At 38.9% G+C, this 21,120-nt stretch overlaps 1 protein-coding gene and 1 pseudogene across 4 annotated transcripts in view; both read left to right on the top strand.

Moving 5' to 3' along the window:
* The window catches only part of PRRG1 (proline rich and Gla domain 1), a 273,316-nt gene extending 267,939 nt beyond the window's left edge, over positions 1 to 5,377 (top strand). For all 4 annotated transcript variants that reach the window (XM_077889357.1, XM_077889358.1, XM_077889360.1 and 1 more), the window contains exon 4: positions 1,075 to 5,377. In XM_077889357.1, coding sequence (XP_077745483.1) covers positions 1,075 to 1,560 — 486 coding nt within the window. In that variant the 3' untranslated portion in view covers positions 1,561 to 5,377. The remainder of the gene's footprint in view (positions 1 to 1,074) is intronic.
* Positions 5,378 to 12,714: 7,337 nt separating this feature from the next.
* LOC144308605 (PRELI domain-containing protein 1, mitochondrial pseudogene) lies at positions 12,715 to 13,496 on the top strand (annotated as a pseudogene).
* Positions 13,497 to 21,120: the final 7,624 nt, after the last annotated feature.

The following is a 21,120-nucleotide window of genomic DNA, read 5'->3' as shown; positions in this document are numbered from 1 at the left end:
TCATGGGATATCTGGCATTACAATCCCTAGTCCAACTCCCTCTATTTGCCCATTTGGATAATGACCTGGTTCCCTTCCTTGATGCCAGATATTTACTGTCAGTGACGTGTAGTGCCTGCAAATAAATAGGATTGTGAGAAAAGCACTTACTGTTTAGGTTTAAACATTGAAAAAAGAATCAGTAGCATTGGGATTGGAGGTGGTCTTTGTGCCAAGGTATGAGATAGATTAATCAGTGAATTTGAGGCAGTGACTTACATTATACAAAAATTATAATAACTATTATTTGAGTGTTTATATGCTAAGGACTTAGACATGTTATATATGTTATTTCATATAATGCTCAGGCAGCCAATAAAGACAGATCAGTATTATCCTGTATTTCAGGTGAGGAAGCTAAAACTCAAGAGTAACTTGTCCAGGTCCCATAACTAGTAATTGGGTCAGGTAACCTTTTTATGTTTTCGGTATTTCCCCCCATACAAATATTAAAAGACTTGAACTACTGGGTCTTATATCTTCTGGGATTCTATGTTTGGTAATAACCTAACACAATTTCTTTACTAGCCTGAGCTTCCTAATAGGGACATAGTGTAATTATGACATTCAGTGAACATCTGTGTACTAAACTTTGGGGGTGGAGTGTTTGACTACCGAAAGTCTACAACAGACTAAAATAGCACATAACCAGTGATAATGATGGGGATCAGGGATAAGAAACTTCATAGTTGGATGTGGAAAATGATATTTGACATTTTTAAGGGAATATTATTTGGTTTAATTGGGAAACAGGAAATTGCTCATGCTTTGTTTTTCCACAGTGTCATAGGTGAAAATATAAATAACTCCCAAGTCTTGAAAGACTCCTGGAGTCCCACTGACCATTTTAGGGAGGATCCAGAGTAAATACCATAACATGATTTATTTGTAATTTCTTGTCATGGAAAATATAAGTAGTAAGTCATTTGAACCAACAAATCTGGTTTGAGGTTTTGGTTCATTATGTTAATAGTGCTCATTTGGTATTTCCTATCCTTCGATCATACTGATTTTTAATTTGTCTTTTATTTTCAGAAGGAGTTTTGGACCACCTACACAAAAGCACAACAAGGAGAGAGTAACAGAGGAAGTGACTGGTTTCAGTTTTACCTTACCTTTCCATTAATCTTTGGCCTTTTCATTATCCTTCTTGTCATTTTTCTAATTTGGAGATGCTTCCTCAGAAACAAAACTCGCAGACAGACAGTAACTGAAGGCCACATTCCTTTCCCACAGCATCTTAATATTATCACTCCACCTCCCCCACCAGACGAAGTGTTTGATAGCAGTGGATTGTCACCAGGCTTTCTGGAATATGTAGTTGGGCGCTCAGATTCCGTCTCCACTCGCCTATCCAACTGTGATCCCCCACCTACCTATGAGGAAGCCACTGGCCAGGCGAACCTCCAGAGGAGTGAAACAGAACCTCATTTAGACCCACCCCCAGAGTATGAGGACATCATCAATTCCAACTCAGCCAGTGCCATTGCTATGGTGCCTGTGGTCACCACTATCAAATGAAATTGCAACCTTTTTACTATAATCATTTTTAAAATACTAATGAAAGAACTTTCTAGCACTTTACCACTACATAAATGTGCATTGACTTATTTTATTGGACTCTGACAGCATACCACTTCACATTTTCTGATTTGATTTTCATTAATTTTATTTCCTACTATAAAATCATTATCCATGCTCATTTTCTCTAATATATGAAGAGGGAAAAACTTATTAGTGGAGGTCTTCATGTGATGAGATATATGTATGTGTATAGATATGTATTTATATATGCATACATATGTGTGTGTACATCAGCCCAGTATATGTGCAAGTGTCTTAAAAAGCCATTAACTTCTGTTTAAATCACCTATAAAGAAAACATTACTCACCAAAATTGGGAGTAGGGGAGACACCAACAATTTGTATAATAGATAGCCAGCCACAGGCTGTTGAATTTTGAAAGTAAGATGAACTTAGTATGTTTTCTAATTCCTACTGGCTTTTGTTAACATCGTTTTTCTTCAACTACCTTAGGAAAAAATGCATGTAGTCAATCTTGATTTTAGGAACATCTCAGAGAAATGGAAGGCACAATAAAAACTTGCTTATAGTGTATAGCAAAAATATCATTGGTCATCAGTGGCATTTGGCTAGTATTGGAGGAAGGATTTTGCTGTTTACTGCTTTCCCTGCCCCCCAATTAAATAGTGTTTGCTTAGTGCCTTTGAATGTCTGATGCTATTTGTATTAACATCTTGGTATAGAGGATTTTCTGGCAACAGAATAGTTTCTAAAGTAGTTGTATGTATTAATGACAGGGAATAGATACAGATTTCTCCTTTGCTCATTTGTGACAATAATTGTTTTCTTTTTTGTTGTTTTATCGCCTTTTACTCTGTTGTCTACTCCCTCTCCTACCACCACAGAATCTGTAAGAACCTAAGAATTTAGTTAAAATTCTTGAAATTTTCTTAGTTTTTGTATAGACTGAAGTCTTTGCCTCAAGATGATTAGGAGGCAATTTTCCATTAAATTAAGAACTGTGATTTTATATTGCTCTCCAGTTGGTGGAGGAAAACTGCAAAGTCTGTGTTGTGCCAGGTGCACAATAAATCTGTTATAGTTTCACATAGATCTCATTATTGTTGCTATTTCATTTTATATTTTCGTCAATTTTTTTTTAAGTGCAGGATTTTTACTTTTCCCTTGGAGTAGAGGAACAGGCTATGAATGAACTGCCAACATAAACTGGCTCAGAAAAAAAAAGTCATTTCATATAAAGTTCCATTATGTATGTACTGATGGAAAATTCATTATACTGGTCAAGGAAATATCTATGCCACTCCCAAGCCTCCTTAGTGTTGGATAAAATGGTTAATGGAGGCAGAAGGAATGTAGATTCCGGAAGTGTCAGCCATATCCTGCTGCCTCCATCTCCATCACCACAGACCCTTCCCCTAATCCTGCCCCGGAACCCAAAGAAGTGCTGGGGAAAACCCTGAACTAGAAGTCAGGTGACCTGAATTCTAATCCTGTTCTATAAAAAAGGTACTTGCCATGGTACCCCGAGAAAGCCTGGATCTGCACCTCCAATTCCTTAACTCTGAAACAGATAATGTAATTTGTCCTGCTCTTCTCCAGGGACTTTAAAAGTATCTAATAAGATGGTGTGTATGAAAGTAATTTGTAAGATGTGAAGAGCTATCTAAGTGTGAGGTCATAGTATTGTTCTCATTGTGCTTAAGGGAGAATTTTCTCCCTCTTCCCCTAAAATGTATCAGAGCTTTCTTTCACATAGTGAGAAACAGAGTAGGCTGCTCCATTAATGGCTAACCTGCTCCTGATCTGAGTATCTGGGCTATTAAACTCCTGTCACTCTCTGGTCTATACCACTGCTGTGCCAATTTTTTTTTTTTAAAGATTGCTATGCCAATTTAAGAGATGACAGCCAGTTTAGTATAAACAGGATTAAGCAGATGTTGGAAAGGGAACAAAGATGTATGTGTTTAGTTAATAGATTTTGTAGCTTTCATGAACTAAAATTAGTAAATCTTGACCTTGGTCTGAGTAGAAATGACAATATTATTTTGAATTTGGCTGTGAACATGCATTGACTTTTGGCTACTAGTTACAGCTAAAAGTGGGAATGTTTGATCCAGTGACTTGTGTGTGTATATATGGCTATTTTGGTTTATTTTTAAAGGAAAATTAAGGTTCCTTTTGTGTGGACCTTTTTTTTTTTTTTTTTTTTGGTCATTAATATTAGGCGTTAGATTTAAAAAACCAGCAGTTTTTAAAGAGTGGCTGGCCCATGAACTCTTGGGAGTCCTTGAGAGCCTTTCAGGGCATCTGTGAGATCAAAACTATTTTCATAATAATACAAAGGCATTAGTTTAAGTTGTCTTTTCACTCTGTGTCTCAAAAAGTAGTTGAAAATGTAAAATGATGCCATTTCCCACAAATCTTTTTTCCGTTTTTGGAAATACAGCTATTAAAAAATATTTATGTTAACATGTAATAAAATTTTTTCAGTTTTCTTTTTATAAAGATTTTATTTTTATTTATTCATGAGAGACACACAGAGAGAGAGGCAGACACACAGGCAGAGGGAGAAGCAGGCTCCATGCAGGGAGCCCAATGTGGGACTCGATTCCAGGACTCCAGGATCACACCCTGGGCTGAAGGCAGCGCTAAACCGCTGAGCCACCCAGGCGTCCCTCAGTTATATTTTCTAATATGGCAAATACTGATGGATATAAACTACATAAACAAAAGCTCTTTGACATCCAGGTCTCGAATTTAAAAGAGTATAAAAGGGTCTGGAGACTACATGTTTTAGAATTACAGGATTAGAAAAAGGAGCGAGCAGGATATTCTATTACTATGTATATATTCTTGCAACTTTATATTTTAAAGTCTTGATATTGGATTTAATGCTGCCTCTTAAGGATACCTGAATTATAGTGTAAAATAGATGTTGGTTCTTGAAGCAAAAGCCAAATGCTTAATCTAACCAATGGCTACAGCTTTTGGCCTGTTGGTCAAAGAAAACGGACCATTCTGTAGTGATAACACTAGCCACAGATCTCATGGCAGCATTTATGGGATAATGACAGGATAAACAAAATACCACTCTCTTCAAGAAACATTCTCTTAGGTTTGTTTTCTTTGATTTTGATATAGGTTTTACATTTTTCAAAAACCCTTTTGCTACCCCATCTGGTTTTATAAACTAAGTTTCTTAACATTTGGCATAAATAAAGGGGCTTGTCTGGAGTAATACGTATTTTTTATGCTTTTGCATTTCTTACATGATTAATATTGCATTCACCTTTGGTCATTTTAATAAAGGTTTGTTTTTGCAGATATATGTAGTACCTTTCTTAAGCAGTAACTAAATTGAATCAACCAGATGATTTAAATGAGAGAATGGGCTTAATGGTCTTCCAGTGGAATGATTTCCAGACTTCCACATGCAGTGGTTGTGTCTGGAATCCTAGAACTGGTACTTTCTGCCTTACTGCTTGGAATATCACAGTGAATTATATCCATTTAAAGTGAATTAAAGGATTCCTTTTTTTTAATTTACCAGTACAAATACAAATACTGTATTTGATTGTTAATGATGACTTCAAGATTGATAATCTGATACAATAACGAAGTAGTTTTAACTTGGTTCTGTGTAAATAGCATGTATTTTATTATAATTCACATTTTTAAACACTTGGTTTACATTAAATTATGGTATTTAACTATTTTTATGTTTATACTAGGTAAGGTTTTTCTTATGTTTCTGTGTTTTTGGTATGCTAAATAAAGCTATTTTTAAACCCAAGAGATTTTTTTCTGCCATGTATTAATTATATTATGGTTGGGTAACAAACATGCTTTCTTTGTAAGCGTTTGTTAATTATGGTTTTTTTAACAAGGAAAAATTGTTCCTTTTTTTCTTATGAATTTAAGAAATTTTGCTCAGTAAAAAAAATTATCTGGTGAAAACTTCAGGGTGTTCTCAGTATAAGAAAGAATTTATTTACTAAACTTTTGAATGATGCTGGCATGATACAAAATGGGAACACTTATTTGGTAGCATCCTCTCTGCTATATTGTCGTTTGTCAAGTGTTGGGTGTAGTATTGTCTGCAGATACCAAGGAGTTGGTTTTTTCCCCCTCCTTAACAGCTTGCATTTGACATTTTAGAAGATGAAAGCATAAGATGGAAACATTTATGACCACAGGGCATCTTGCTAAGCACAGTTACCAAGAAGACTAAAAAGTGATGTGACATGTCATTGACCAAGCAAATGTAAATATGACTTGATCTTTATGGCATAAAAATTAAAATTATAATCTATCCTTAACTTTGTTCCTTGACTATAGGTCTGAGTATCCATTTTGTTAGCATAAATCCCAGAGAATTGTCTAAAACATCATAAAAGGGTAATTTTTAGAACTATATAGCAATTTCTTTTTTTTTAAGTTTTTATTTATTTATTCATGAGAGACACAGACAGGCAGAGACACAGGCAGAGGGAGAAGCAGGCTCCATACAGGGAGCCCCGTGTGGGACTTGATCCCGGGACTCCAGGATCATGCCCTGGGCTGAAGGCAGGTGCTAAACCGCTGAGCCACCCAGGGATCCCCCATATAGCAATTTCTAAAAATTCTATAACTTCTAGATTAATACATCCATAAAACCCAACACCTAGATCAAGATATTTCTAGTACCATGGAACACTCCCTCATATAACTCTCCCTAAAGATAGCACTATTCCTCACATCGATCATAAGACATCAAGTTTTTAAATTGCATATTTGGCTGTAACCATAAGCCAAAAGACTTAAGAATTTAAAAAAGGAAAAGAGTTATTTCAGAAAACTTCAAGGTAGACATTCTCAAGCTGCTCTTCCATCTCTTGGCTCTCCTTGAACCTACTCCTTCTAAGCCTTTTCTACATACATGAAGCTCTTTGAGGGCAAGAATTATGTTTAATCCGTTTAATTGCCTTCCCCCAAATACATCAAATACCTAAAAGTGAGGGCTTTTTTAAGCCTATGCATTGACCAAAATATCAGTAGTTTACTGTATTAATGCTTATGTTTCTGCTGTAATTCTTATCACCTATCATTTCCTTAAACTTCGTATAATATTTTGTTCTCAGGGATTTATTTTTTTTAGACTTCAAAATCCACTATAATCTGGTCCCACAGGCTTAGCTAACCTTATTTCCTTACATAGCTCAGGTAATAGATATTTATAAGGTACCTACTTTGTGTGAAACTAAGGTGATAAGAAAATAATGGTGCCTATAGACGTCATCCCTGGGGATTTTGCAATCAGGTTAAGACCGGGATAAATTTATAAGCTAATTTAGTGTAACCCTAATTCCATTCCACCTCACAGATTCTTTTTGCCTAAAGTCCCATAGGTATTTATAATCAGGCATATTTATCATGCAGTCCTATATATCCGTCTATTTGTGGGAAGCTTGGAACCTCACCATCTGTGACCTTTCTTGTCAATCCCCCTTGCTTCAACATAGTCCAAGTCCGAAAACACTAGAACCTCATGAATATAGGCACTGGAATAGAACATCTATTGATGTCCAACTTCATAGCTCCTTTTCTTTACACACACACACACACACACACACTCTACAGAATCTCCTCCACTGACAGGCTGCTTAGGGTTCAAAAAGCTCTTTTTATTCCAGTTGTTCCTAATTCATAAGTCTATGGCACTGGCCACTAATATACACTATAAAAATGAAGTTTGAAGAAAGAGCCATGGGATGTTAATAGTTCTGATTCTTTGTTTATATCATTTCCACATCATCTTCTTGCTATATTTTCAATACTCAGTCCCTTTGCATTTGTGGTTAATGATGAAACCGTTTTAATATGTTAAAAAATCATACCTAAAAATAAGCATATAGTTATGTCAATGAACACAGTATGGAGTAGGGAATTCCAAAAGCATGTTCTTCCACAAAAGCAGTAAATAAACTGGCAAAAACTATCGCCATCAACCTCGTCAGAACTCTAGAAATCAATTACCATTTACAGCAACCAGGAAAGAGAAAAAAAAGCCTTTAACAGCCTGGCCGTATCCCCTGCTTCCCTTCTCAGTGGCATCTTGGAAGACAATAGCCCACATTCTATGTATAGGATCCTAGTACAAGAAGGAGGAAAATGGAGCTTTTTATCAGAGAACTGAGGTTGATTGTTTAGTCCTGGATTTTGGCTTCCTGAAGTACCAGCTCTAAGACTTGCCTCTATTTTGTCTTACCCAAAACTCTCCCAAATTGGAGTCAACTACCGGGGGGGGGTCAAAAACACTTAAAGTAAATGCATTAGCTGCTACCACCTGGACAAGGGGTAACATTTGGGATAAACAAACGAAAAGCTTGGGAAGAAAGGCTGGGGAATAAAGACAATAAGGACTACTTTCATATAGGGATCTAGATGACTAAACACACATAAACAGATCAGTGAATGCTCTAAAAAAAAATCTGAGAGGCTCTAAACCCTCAACTTTGACCTTCAGATTCTCTATAAGCAGAAAGTAAAGGTTATGTTAGAGTTGTATATTGCCTGGCTGAAAGTTGAAGGTTTTCCCCAATACACACAGCCCATCTACTAAATATAGGATACTTTGGGGGAGAGGAGACACCAGGTGTTTAACAGACTTTCTCAAGTCACTAGCTGACCACTACAGTAACACAAACAAGATGACAGTGGTCATATGTGACAACACAGACTTTACAAAATGAGTTAAAAACATCACTAAACCAACTAGAACAGGCAGAGAAACAAACCCAGAAGACAGGAAAATCCAATTTCCAGAGTTACCATTCTGTAATAGTAATTCATAGCCCCACGCACTGCTAAGGATAGTACCCAGCCCTGAACATCTAGGAAACCTGACCAGAGAACCTACGAAACCACAGAGCCTAGCCTATAGCCTTGCTTAGGAAGGAAATCAAGGCAGCAATCCAATCTCAGCTAGCGGCATCCCCAACCCACAGGCCAACCTCAGAGCTTGGGCACTGGCCTCACCCAAAAACAGATCCTGACAGCAAGCCTCACCTACCCAAGGATGTTACTAGCAGATATGTCCAGAAACCCAAACTAAGCTAACTAGTGAATTGTCTGTCAAAGTGAACCTAAGTCTGGAAGAGGAGAATACTTACTCACACATACAGACACCAACGTCAGGAATCAAGGATCATAAAAGTAAGATAAATAGGGCACCATCAAAGGGAACTTATAAAGCCCCAATAAATAACTAAAGAAATGGAGATCTATGATCTATCAAAGAATTGAGAATAATGCTTTTAAAGTTTAGTGAAAAATATACACAGCCAACTCAGTGAAATGAGGAAAAGAGAACATGAAAAGAGAAGCCCAAAGAAATAGGAACTATCAAAAACAAAATAAAAACAAATTCTACATCTAAAAAATACAGTGAGTGAAACTAATAATCCAATAAAGACCTTCAAAACCAAACTTAACCAAGAAGAAAAACAATGACCTAGAAGTCAAGACATTTGAAATCATCAACTCATTAGAACAAAAATAAAGAATGAAGAAAGTCTATGGAACCTATGGAACACAATCACAAGAAACAGTATCTGCATTATGGGAATTCAAGAAGTAGAAGAGAAAGGAAGAGACAAGATATTTAAAGCAATAGTGGCTACAAACTTCCCAAACCTGGAGAGAGAAATAGACATACAGATCCATGAGGCCCAAAATACCCCCAAGTAGATTCAATATGAATAGGGCCACATGACGACAGATTATAATTGTCAAAAGTTGAAGACAAAGAATTTCGAAAGTGGCAAAGGAGACAAGTTACATACAAGGGACTCCTCCATAAGACTACAGGTGGATTTTTCAACAGAAACATCTTAGGTCAGAAAAAATGGGAGAATATATTCAAAACATGTGAAAGAAAAAAAAAATTTTCAACTAAGTTATCTATACCCAAAGTTGTCCTTCAGAAATGAAGGAGAGATAAAGATTTTTCCAAATAAAAGCTGAGAGAGTTAGTTCATTAACATTAGACCTGCCTCACAAGAAATGTTAAAGAAAATCTTTTGCGTCAAAATAAAAGGATGATGATAAAGTCATAAAAACATAAGTAGGCAGCTTAAAACTTAATGCTTATGATAAATATACAACCAATGGTACACTATGTAATATGGTAATCATGATACATAATTCACTTAAAACTCTAGTATAGGTCCAAAATGGTGACATAAGGAGACCCTGAACTCACCTCCACAGAACACACCAAAGTCCACCTAATAATAGAATAATTCCTCCTGAAGAAAAAATGAGGGCTGATTGAACAGCTTCTGAACAACCAAAGAAAGAATGGCAAGAGAACAGCAAAAGAGATGGACCAGATGGACATATAACATATAAAGAACATTCCTGGAACATTGTTCACAACAGATCACATATTAGGCCAAAAACAAGCCTCAGCAAATTTAGGAATACTGAAATCACACCATACACCTTTCCTGATCACAACGGTATAAAACTAGAAATAAATCACAAGAAAAAGAAAACTGGAAAAACTCTCAAACACATGGAGGTGAATATGATACTAAACAACCAGTGAGCCAACAAAACAATCAAATAAAAAATGAAAAATACATAGAGACAGTTGAAAATTAAAACACAATAGTCCAAAATTTTTGGAACACAGCAAGAGCAGTTATAAGAATGAAGTATGTAGCAATACAGCCCTACCTCGAAAAATAAGAAAAGCTGAAACAATCTAACCTTATACCTAAAGGAACTAGAAAAACAAGAACAAACCAAGCCCAAGGTAAATAGAAGAAAAAAATAATAAAGATGACAGAGAAACAAAGAAGGAAAGAGAAAAGAAAGAAAAAAAAGAAAAGAAAAGAAGAAAAGAAAAGAAAAGAAAAGAAAAGAAAAGAAAAGAAAAGATCCAAGAAACCAAAAGCTGGTTCTTTGAAAAGACACACAAAGTTGGCACCCCTGGCCAGACTCATTAGGAAAAAAAGAAAAAGGACCCAAATCAAAAAAATCAGAAATGAGAGCAATAACAACTGACACCACAGAAATTGATAACAGAATACTACAAAAAATTATATGCCAACAAATTGTACACCTAGTGGTGCCTGGGTGGCTCAGTCAATTGAATGCCTGACTCTCGATTTCAGCTCAGGTCATGATCTCCAGGTCCTGGGATTGAGCCCTGTGGGCTCTGCACACAGCAGGGAGATTGCTTGAGGATTCTCACTCTCCCTCTCCCCCTCTCCACACTCACTCTTGCTCTCTCTCTCAAAAAAACCAAACCAAAACAAAACACCAACCCTGGACAACCTAGAAGAAATAGATACATTCCTAGAAACAGAGTCTTCCAAAATTGAACCAGGAACAAATAGAAAATCTCAACAAACTGATTACAAGTATCAAAATTGAATTGGTAATCAAAAACTACTGAAAAATAAAAGCCCAGGACCAGATGGATTCCCAGGTGAATTGTAAAAGACATTTATAGAAGAGTTAATACAAATTCTATTCAAACTATTACAGAATGTAGAAGAGGAACAAAAACTTCCAAATTCATTCTATGATGCAAGCATTACCCTGATACCAAAACTAGACAAAGACATAAAAAAAAAAAAAAAAGGAAGAAAACTACGGGCCAATATCTCCAATGAACATAGATTTAAAAATCTTCAACAAGATAGTAGCAAACCACATACAACAATACATTTAAAAGACCTACTGCCACAATCAGGTGGGGTTTATTCTAGGGATGCAAGGATGGTTCCACATTGACCCATCAATGTCATACACCACATCAACAAAATGAAGAATAAAAGTCATATGATCATCTCAATAGATGCAGAAAAAGTATTTGACAAAGTACAACATCTATTCATTATGAAAATTTTAAACAAAGTGAGTTTAGAGGAAATATACCTCAACATAATAAAAGCCATATAAGAAAAACCCATAGCTAGCATAATACTCAATGATAAAAAACAGATAATTTTCTTTCCAAGATCAGGAACAAGACAAAATGTCCACTCTTGCCACTTTTACTTAACATAGTTAAGTTCTAGGGATCCCTGGGTGGCGCAGCGGTTTGGCGCCTGCCTTTGGCCCAGGGCGCGATCCTGGAGACCCGGGATCGAATCCCACGTCGGGCTCCCGGTGCATGGAGCCTGCTTCCCCCTCTGCCTATGTCTCTGCCTCTCTCTCTCTGTGTGTGACTATCATAAATAAATAAAAATTAAAAAAAAAAAAAAAACATAGTTAAGTTCTAGCCACAGCAATCGGACAAGAAAACTAAGAGCCATATTGGCAAATAAATAACAAACAAACAAATAAATAGAAGTTAAACTGTCACTATTTGCAGACAACATGATTCTATACCTAGAAATCCAAAAAAACCCACCAAAAACCTAGAAGTAATAAATTCAGTAAAGTGGGCAGCCCGGGTGGCTCAGCGGTTGAGTGACTGCCTTTGACCCAGGGCCTGATCCTGGAGACCCGGGATCGAGTCCCACGTCAGGCTCTCTGCATGGGGCCTGTTCCTCCCTCTGCCTGTGTCTCTGCCTCTCTCTGCCTCTCTCTGTGTCTCTCATGAATAAATAAATAAAATCTTTTAAAAAAATAAATAAATAAATAAATAAATTCAGTAAAGTCACAGGATATAAAATTAATACCCACAATCAGTAGCTTTTCTATACACTAATAACAGTGAAATTTAAAAATATAACACAATTTACAGATGCATAAAAAATATCTAGGAACAAACTTAACCAAAGAAGTTAAAGGCCTCATTCAAAAAACTACAAAATGCTGAAGAAAGAAATTGAAAATGACTCAAACAAATGGAAACATAGCTCATGCTCATGGATTGGAAGAATTTATATTCTTAACATCTTCATATTAAAAAAATGTTCAGGCCCGGGCGCCAGAAGTGGTTGGTACTGCTCGGCTGCACTGGAAGTTGTGCGCGCCCGACAGCTCCGCGGGCGCGGTGTGGTGGTTACTGAGCTGTGAGTCTGGCGGGTGTGCGCCGAGTCCTGACTCGGCCTCTGCGTGCCACCACCACCCCCCCCCCCCCGCCTCTCTCCAGACTTCGCACCCCTGACGCTGCGCGGGTGCTGAGCCCGCCTGGCCGGGACGATGGTGAAGTATTTCCTGGGCCAGAGCATGCTCTGGAGTTCCTGGGACCAAGTGTTCACTACCTTCTGGCAGTGATACCCAAATCCCTATAGCAAACGTGTCTTGACGGAAGACATTGTGCACCGGGAGGTGAACCCTGACCAGAAACTCCTGTCCCGGCGTCTCCTGACCAAGACCATCAGGATGCCTCGCTGGGCTGCGTGACTATTTCCTGCCAATGTTGCTCACTCAGGGTACATCCTGGAGGATTCTACTGTGGACCACAGAACCAGACCATGACCACCTTCACCTGGAACATCAACTGATGGCTGATGGTGGTGGAGGAACGATGTGTTTACTGTGTGAATTCTGCTAACAGTGGCTGGACCGAAATCTGCCAGGAAGCCTGGGTCTCCTCTAGGTTATTTGGTGTCTCCAGAGCTGTCCAGAAATTTGGTCTTGCCTGGTTCAAAAGCAACGTGACCAAGACAATGAAGGGCTTTGAACATATCTTGGCCAAGCTGCAAGGTGAGGCCCCTTCCAAAACCTTTGTTGAGACAGCCAAGGAAGCCAAGGAGAAGGCAAAGGAGATGGCACTGGCAGCTACAGAGAAGGCCAAGGACCTTGCCAGCAAGGCCACCACCAAGCAGCAACACCAACAGCAGCAACAGCAGCACTTTGTATAGCTAGCCCGGGCCCTGGTGTGGTAGGACACCTGACCACCCAGCCCAATGCTCTCTGCCTTTTTCCCCTTGTACTTTATTATTAAAAGTCAACTTCCAGCCCTTTCTACTGTCTGAGTGGTGGGTTGGGAGCGGGTGTCCAGTTTGGCCTTCATGGTGTAGCAGGCACACTGCCCCCCTGAGCCGGGCCGGCCTGTTCCCACGTCAAGCAGCCAAGAGCAGGCATAGAGTGGTGGCCTCCTCAGGGTCACAGACTACATGCAGGTGTGGGGATGACAAATGCTAAACTATAAGCTCCGTGAGGGCAGGGCCCTTGGTCATGTTCTCTGCTATGTCCCAAGTACCTGGAACATTATCTAGCACATAACAGGCACTCAGTATTTTTTGGATTAAAAAAAAAATGTTCATATTATCCAAAGCAATCTACAGATTCAGTATAATCACTATCAAATGCAACAGCATTTTTCACAAAACTAGAATACTACTAAAATTTGTATAAATCCACAAAAGACCCTTAATAACCAATGTAATACTGAGAAAGAACAACAAAGCTGGAGGTATTACAATCCCAGATTCGATAATTCAAGTTCTATTACAAAGCTGTACTAAGCACAGCAATATGGTATTGGCACAAAAGTAGACACATAGAGGGACACCTGGGTGGCTCAGCGGTTTAGTGCCTGCCTTCAACCCAGGTGTGATCCTCAAGTCCAAGGATCGAGTCCCACGTCGGGCTCCCTGCATGGAGCCTGCTTCTGCCTCTGCCTATGTCTCTGCCTCTCTTTCTGTGTGTCTCTCGTGAATAAATAAACAAAATCTTTTTTAAAAAAAAGTAGACACATAGATCAATGGAACAGTAATAGAGACCACAGTAAAGAAAAAAAAAAAAAAAACATGGTTATCTGATCAATTAATCTATGTCAAAGAAGGCAAAATTACACAAAAGGAAAAAACAGTCTTTTCAATAAACAGTGCAGGGAAACTGGACAGATTCATGTAAAAGAATGAAACTGGACCACTTTCAAACACCATACACAAAAATAAACTCAAAATGGATTAAAGAAAAAAAAAGAGAAAAAAAATGGATTAAAGACCTAAATGTGAAATCTGAAACCATAAAAATCCTTGAACAGTAAGTTGTCTGACAGCAGCCTTAGCAAGATCTTTATGGATATGTCTCCTACAGCAAGGGAAACAAATGCAAAAATAAAATATTAAGACTATATCCAAAAAAGCTTCTGCATAGGAAAGGAAACCAAATTAACAAAGCAAAAAGGCAACCTAATGTACTAAATGGAAGAAGATATTTACTAAAACTATATCTGATAAGGGGTCAATATCCAAAATATGTTAAGAATTTGTACAATTCAACACCAAGAAAACAAGCAATCCAATTAAAAAATGAACAGAACACCTGAATAGACACTTTTCCAAAGACAACATAGAAATGACCAATAGGCACATGAAAAGATGCCCAACATCACTAATTAGGGAAGTGCGAATAAAAATCACAATGAAGTATCATGTTACTCCAGTTACAATGGCTAAATCAGAGATGCCTGAGTGGCTCAGTGGTTGAGCGTCTGCCTTCAGCTCTGGGTGTGATCCCAGAGTCCTGGGATCGAGTCCCGCATCAGGCACCCTGCAGAGAGCCTGCTACTCCCTCTGCCTGTGTCTCTGGCTATCTCTGTGTGTCTCTCATGAATAAATAAATAAAATCTTTTTTAAAAATGGCTAAAATCAAAATGACAAGTGTTGACTACGATGCAGGTAAGGGAATCCTCGTGCACTGTTAGTGGGAATGTAAATTGGTGAAGCCACTGAGGAAAACAGTATAGAAATTCCTCAAAAATTTTAAAAACTACCATGTGATCCAATAAATCCACTATTGGTTATTTGCCACCCAAGAAACTAAAACAGTAATTCAAAAGAAATATATGCACTCCTGTGTTTATTGCAGCTATATAATAGGAAAGTTATGGAAGCAACCTAAGCACCCACCAATAGATGAGTCGTTAAGGAAAATGTGATATATATACAATAGATTATGTAATCATAAAAAGGATGAGATCATGTCATTTGCGATAACATGGATGGGCCTAGAAGGTATTATCCTAAGTGAAATGTCAGACTGAGAAAGATAAATGCCATATAATTCTACTCATAAGTGGAACAAAAAAATGAGTAAACAAACAAAAAGCAGAATCAGACCTATAATTACAGAAAACAAACTGACAGTGTCCAGGGGAAGGAGTGGAGTTTAGGCAAAATGGGTGAAGGGGAGAGGAAGATACATGCTTCCAGTTATGAAATGAACAAGTCATGGGAATAAAAGCACAGCATAAGGAATATAGTAAATGATATTTTAAGAGTGATACAATGGGACAGACAGCGACATTTGTGGTGAACATAATGTATATACTTGTCAAATTACTATGGTGTATACCTGAAATTAACATTGTGTCATCTATACAATAAATAAATGTTATAGTGCCTATTTTTGTGAGGTTTTATTTATTTATTTAGAGTGTCCAAGTAAGCAGAGGGAAGGACAGAAAAAGGGAGCAGGGAGAGAGAGAGAATTTCAAGTAGGCTCCATGCTTAGGACAGAGCCTGACACAGGGCTCCGTCTCATGACCTGAGATCATGACCTGAGCTGAAATCAAGAGTCAGATGCTTAACTGACTAAGCCTCCCAGAGACCCCTGTAGTGCCTATTCTTTTTTGTCCCCCCCTCATTAAACGTTTGTTTTAGTGGGTCTCAAAATTCTGTGACATATTTTTGGTCGTTTCCATTAAAAAAGTACTGATTTTAAAAACTAGTAACATGGAGGAGGGGGCAAGACGGCAGAAGAGTAGGGTCCCCAAGTCACCTGTCCCCACCAACTTACCTAGATAACTTTCAAATCATCCTGAAAACCTACGAATTCGGCCCGAGATTTAAAGAGAGAACAGCCGGAATGCTACAGTGAGAAGAGTTCGAGCTTCTATCAAGGTAGGAAGATGGAAAAAAAAAACAAAGAAATAAAAAGCATCCAAGGAGGAGGGGCCCCGCGAGGAATGGGCTAAGGCTGCGGGCAAGTGCCCCCAGGACAGGAAAGCCCCGACCCGGAGAAGCAGGAGCTGCACCAATCTTCCCAGACGGCAAGGCGGAAAGGTGCTCGCAGGGGATTGGAGCCGGATCCCAGGAGGGGCGGGGATGGCCTCAGGCTCTCAGGGGCACTAACAGAGCACCCGGGCCCCGGAGAGAGCCCGCCACAACCCCCGGCCGAGCTCCCTAAAGGGCTGCAGCACGCACCGCTGGACCCGGGAGCAGCTAGGAGGGGCTCGGGCAGAGGCTCCGTGAGGAGGGGGCTGTGCGGCCGGGGAGTGCGATTCCAGAGTCACAGGCCCGGAGCCCAGGGTGCTGGGGGACACAGCCCAGGACCCGGCGCTCTCCCCGGGACAGGCAGAAGCCAGGAGGGCACAGGGCAGCCAAGACGCCTCTGCCACTGGGCAGCCCCAAGCTGTGCAGATTGGCGGCCCCGCCCCTGGAGCATCCAGGCCCCTGAGGACTGGGAGCTGCAGGAGTTACTGCTGGAGCTGACTCGAGGGCTGGAGAGCTGGCCGCCGCCACTGTTATTATTCCTGGGGGCCTCACAGGATAAACAACCCCCACTGAACTTCACAGTGGCCTCACCGGATAAACAGGAAAAACAACTCCCACTGAGCCATGCACCAGGCAGAGGGCTAAGCAGCTTCCCCAAGTGCTGACAACTGAGAATCAGCACAGCAGGCCCCTCCCCCAGAAGACCAGCTAGACGGACAGGGGAAAAGCAAGTGATTGACCAAGCAGCACTGGAAAGTTCCAGGGGAAGTCGAGGGATTTACAGTATATAGAATCAGAGGATACTCCCAATTGTTTTTTATTTTCTGTTTGCTTCCCCCCCCCCCTTTTTTTCTCTTCTTTTTTCTTGTCTTTTTTCTCTTCTCTCTTTTTCTCCTTTTCCCAGTACAACTTGTTTTTGGCCACTCACTGAGCAAAATGACTAGAAGGAAAAACTCACCTCAAAAGAAAGAATCAGAAACAGTCCTCTCCCACAGAATTAGAGAATTTGGATTACAATTCGATGTCAGAAAGCCAATTCAGAAGCACAATTATAAAGCTACTGGTGGCTCTAGAAAAAAGCATAAAGGATTCAAGAGACTTCATGACTGCAGAATTTAGATCTAATCAGGCAGAAATTAAAAATCAATTAAATGAGATGCAATCCAAACTGGAGGTCCTAACGACAAGAGTACACAAGGTAGAAGAAAGAGTGAGTGACATAGAAGACAAGTTGATGGCAAGGAGGGAAGTTGAGGAAGAAAGAGAAAAACAATTAAAAGATCATGAGGATAGGTTAAGGGAAATAAATGACAGCCTCAGAAGGAAAAATCTACGTTTAATTGAGGTTTCTGAGGGCACCGAGAGGAGCAGAAAGCATATTTGAACAAATCATAGCTGAAAACTTCCCTAACTTGGGGAAGGAAACAGGCATTCAGATCCAGGAGAAAGAGAGATCCCCCACTAAAATAAATAAAAACCGTTCAACACCTCGACATTTAATAGTGAAACTTGCAAATTCCAAAGATAAAGAGAAGATCCTTAAAGCAGCGAGAGACAAGAAATCTCTAACTTTTACGGGGAGAAATAGTAGATTAACAGCAGACCTCTCCACAAAGACCTGGCAGGCCAGAAAGGGCTGGCAGGATATATTCAGGGTCCTAAATGAGAAGAACCTGCAGCCAAGAATACTTTATCCAGCAAGGCTCTCATTCAGAATAGAAGGAGAGATAAAGAACTTCCAAGATAGGCAGAAACTGAAAGAATATGTGACCACCAAGCCAGCTCTGCAAGAAATACTAAGGAGGACTCTGTAATAGAAAGAGGAAGTCCAAGGGAACAATCCAGAAAAAACAGGGACTGAATAGGTATCATGATGACACTAAATTCATATCTTTCAATAGTAACTCTGAACATGAATGGGCTTAATGATCCCATCAAAAGATGCAGGGTTTCAGACTGGACAAAAAGCAGACCCATCTATTTGCTGTTTACAAGAGACTCATTTTAGACATAAGGACACCTACAGCCTGAAAATAAAAGGTTGGAGAACCATTTACCATTCAAATGATCCTCAAAAGAAAGCAGGGGTAGCCATCCTCATATCAGATAAAGTTTATCCCAAAGACTGTAGTAAGAGATGAAGAGGGACACTATATCATACTTAAAGGATCTATCCAACAAGAGGACCTAACAATCATCAATATTTATGCCCCGAATGTGGGAGCGGCCAAGTATATCATTCAATTAATAACCAAAGTTAAGATATACTTAGATAATTATACACTTATACTTGGTGACTTGAATGTAGCGCTTTCTATAATCAACATATCTTCTAAGCACACCATCATAAAAGAAACAAGAGTTTTAAATGATACACTGGACCAGATGGAATTCACAGATATTTACAAAACTTTACATCCAAACACAACTGAATACACATTCTTCTCAAGTGCACATGGAACTTTCTCCAGAATAGACCACATACTGGGTCACAAATCAGGTCTTAACTGATACCAAAAGATTGGGATCGTCCCCTACATATTTTCAGACCATAATGCTTTGAAATTAGAACTAAATCACAAGAAGTTTGGAAGGATTTCAAACACATGGAGGTTAAGGACCATCCTGCTAAAAGATGAAAGGGTCAAACCAGGAAATTGGAGAAGAATTTTAAAAATTCATGTAAACTAATGAGAATGAAGATACAACCGTTCAAAATCTTTGGGATGCAGCAAAAGCAGTCTGGAGGGGGAAATACATCACAGTACAAGCATCCCTCAAAAAACTGGAAAGAACTCAAATACAAAAGCTAACCTTTCACCTAAAGGAGCTGGAGAAAAAATAAAAAGTAGATCTTACACCCAGCAGAAGAGAGTTAATAAAGATTTGAGCAGAACTCAATGAAATAGAGACTAGAAGAACTGTGGAACAGATTAACAAAACCAGGAGTTGGTTCCTTGAAAGATTTAATAAGATAGATAAACCATTAGCCAGCCTTATTAAAAACAAAAGAGAAAAGACTCAAATTAATAAAATCATGAATGAGAAAGGAGAGATCACCACCAACGCCAAGGAAATACAAACGATTTTAAAAACATATTATGAGCAGCTATACACCAATAAATTAGGCAATCTAGAAGAAATGGACGCATTTCTGGAAAACCACAAACTACCAAAACTGGAACAGGAAGAAATAGAAAACCTGGACAGGCCGATAACCAGGGAGGAAATTGAAGCAGTCCTCAAAAACCTCCCAAAACACAAAAGTCCAGGGCCACATGGCTTCCCTGGGGAATTCTATCAAACGTTTAAAGAAGAAACCATATATATTCTACTAAAGCTGTTCGGAAAGATAGAAAGAGATGGAATACTTCCAAACTTGTTCTATGAGGCCAGCATCACCTTAATTCCAAAACCAGACAAAGACCCCACCAAAAAGGAGAATTATAGACCAATATCCCTGATGAACAGGATATGAGTGGGAAGTATAAGAGAGGGAGACAGAACATGAGAGACTCCTAACTCTGGGAAATGAACAAGGGATGGTGGAAAGGGAGGTGGGCAGGGGGTGGGGGTGACTGGGTGATGGGCACTGAGGGGGGCACTTGATGGGATGAGTACTGGGTGTTATGCTATATGTTGGCAAATTGAACTCCAATAAAGAGAAATTTAAAAATAAATAAATTTAAAAAATAAAATAAAAAAACAAAACCCAAAAACATAGGAAAGAAAACAAAATTACTAGGATTCATACAAATAGTCTAAGTAATATTAGCTTCTACAATTTGAAAATATGATTTAACAGTGCATGTTATGCTGTTTTGTTAACATCCAAATATTTGAAACCAGGAAGCCTTTGTATAGAGCTTCATATGGTTATGAATCAAAAAAAGATAGTTCTTCAGGAGAAGTCCATCTTTCAGAAAAGTAACACATTTTTTTAAAAGAACACATTTTTAACAAAAGCCTAATGAAACAGGAAAATGAATTGAAATGGACAGATCAATGATAATGTAGATATAAATATAGATGTTGATTGACCTTCCTTAAAATTAATGTAAGTTTTATTGGAGTTTGATTTGCCAACATATAGTATGCAAAGTGCATCCTGTAGAAAGTCACCTGTGTAGCTTAAATTATAGCGTTAAAAAAAAACTAATAACTTAAAACTGCCACACACACACACACACAAAAAAAAAAACAAATGGTCCACAAAACATTCTCCTTTCCTTCTGAAGGTTTTACGATGCATTGTTATCATTAACCAGTCTTTTACTATTAAACTTAAATGGCCAATTGACACAAACAGTTCTGAGACTGTTCTTCCACCACTGATTAAGACTGGGGCGGCAGGTATGGGGGATAATATTCAGTTAGCCTTCTGAGCTTTCTGGGGAGACTTGGTGACTTTGCCAGCTCCAGCTGCCTTCTTGTCCACTGCTTTGATGACACTCACAGCAACCGTCTGTCTCATGCCATGTACAGCAAAACCACCCAGAGGAGGATAGTCAGAGAAGCTCTCAACACACATAGGTTTGCCAGGAACCATATCAACAATGGCAGCATCCCCAGATTTCAAGAACTTGGGACCATCTTCCAGCTTTCTTCCAGAATGACGATCTCTCTTCTCCTTCAGCTCAGC

This window comes from Canis aureus, chromosome X, assembly GCF_053574225.1.
Source record: "Canis aureus isolate CA01 chromosome X, VMU_Caureus_v.1.0, whole genome shotgun sequence".
NCBI classification, from domain to species: Eukaryota; Metazoa; Chordata; class Mammalia; order Carnivora; family Canidae; genus Canis; species Canis aureus.
This window is presented reverse-complemented; position numbering and strand designations above follow the sequence as displayed.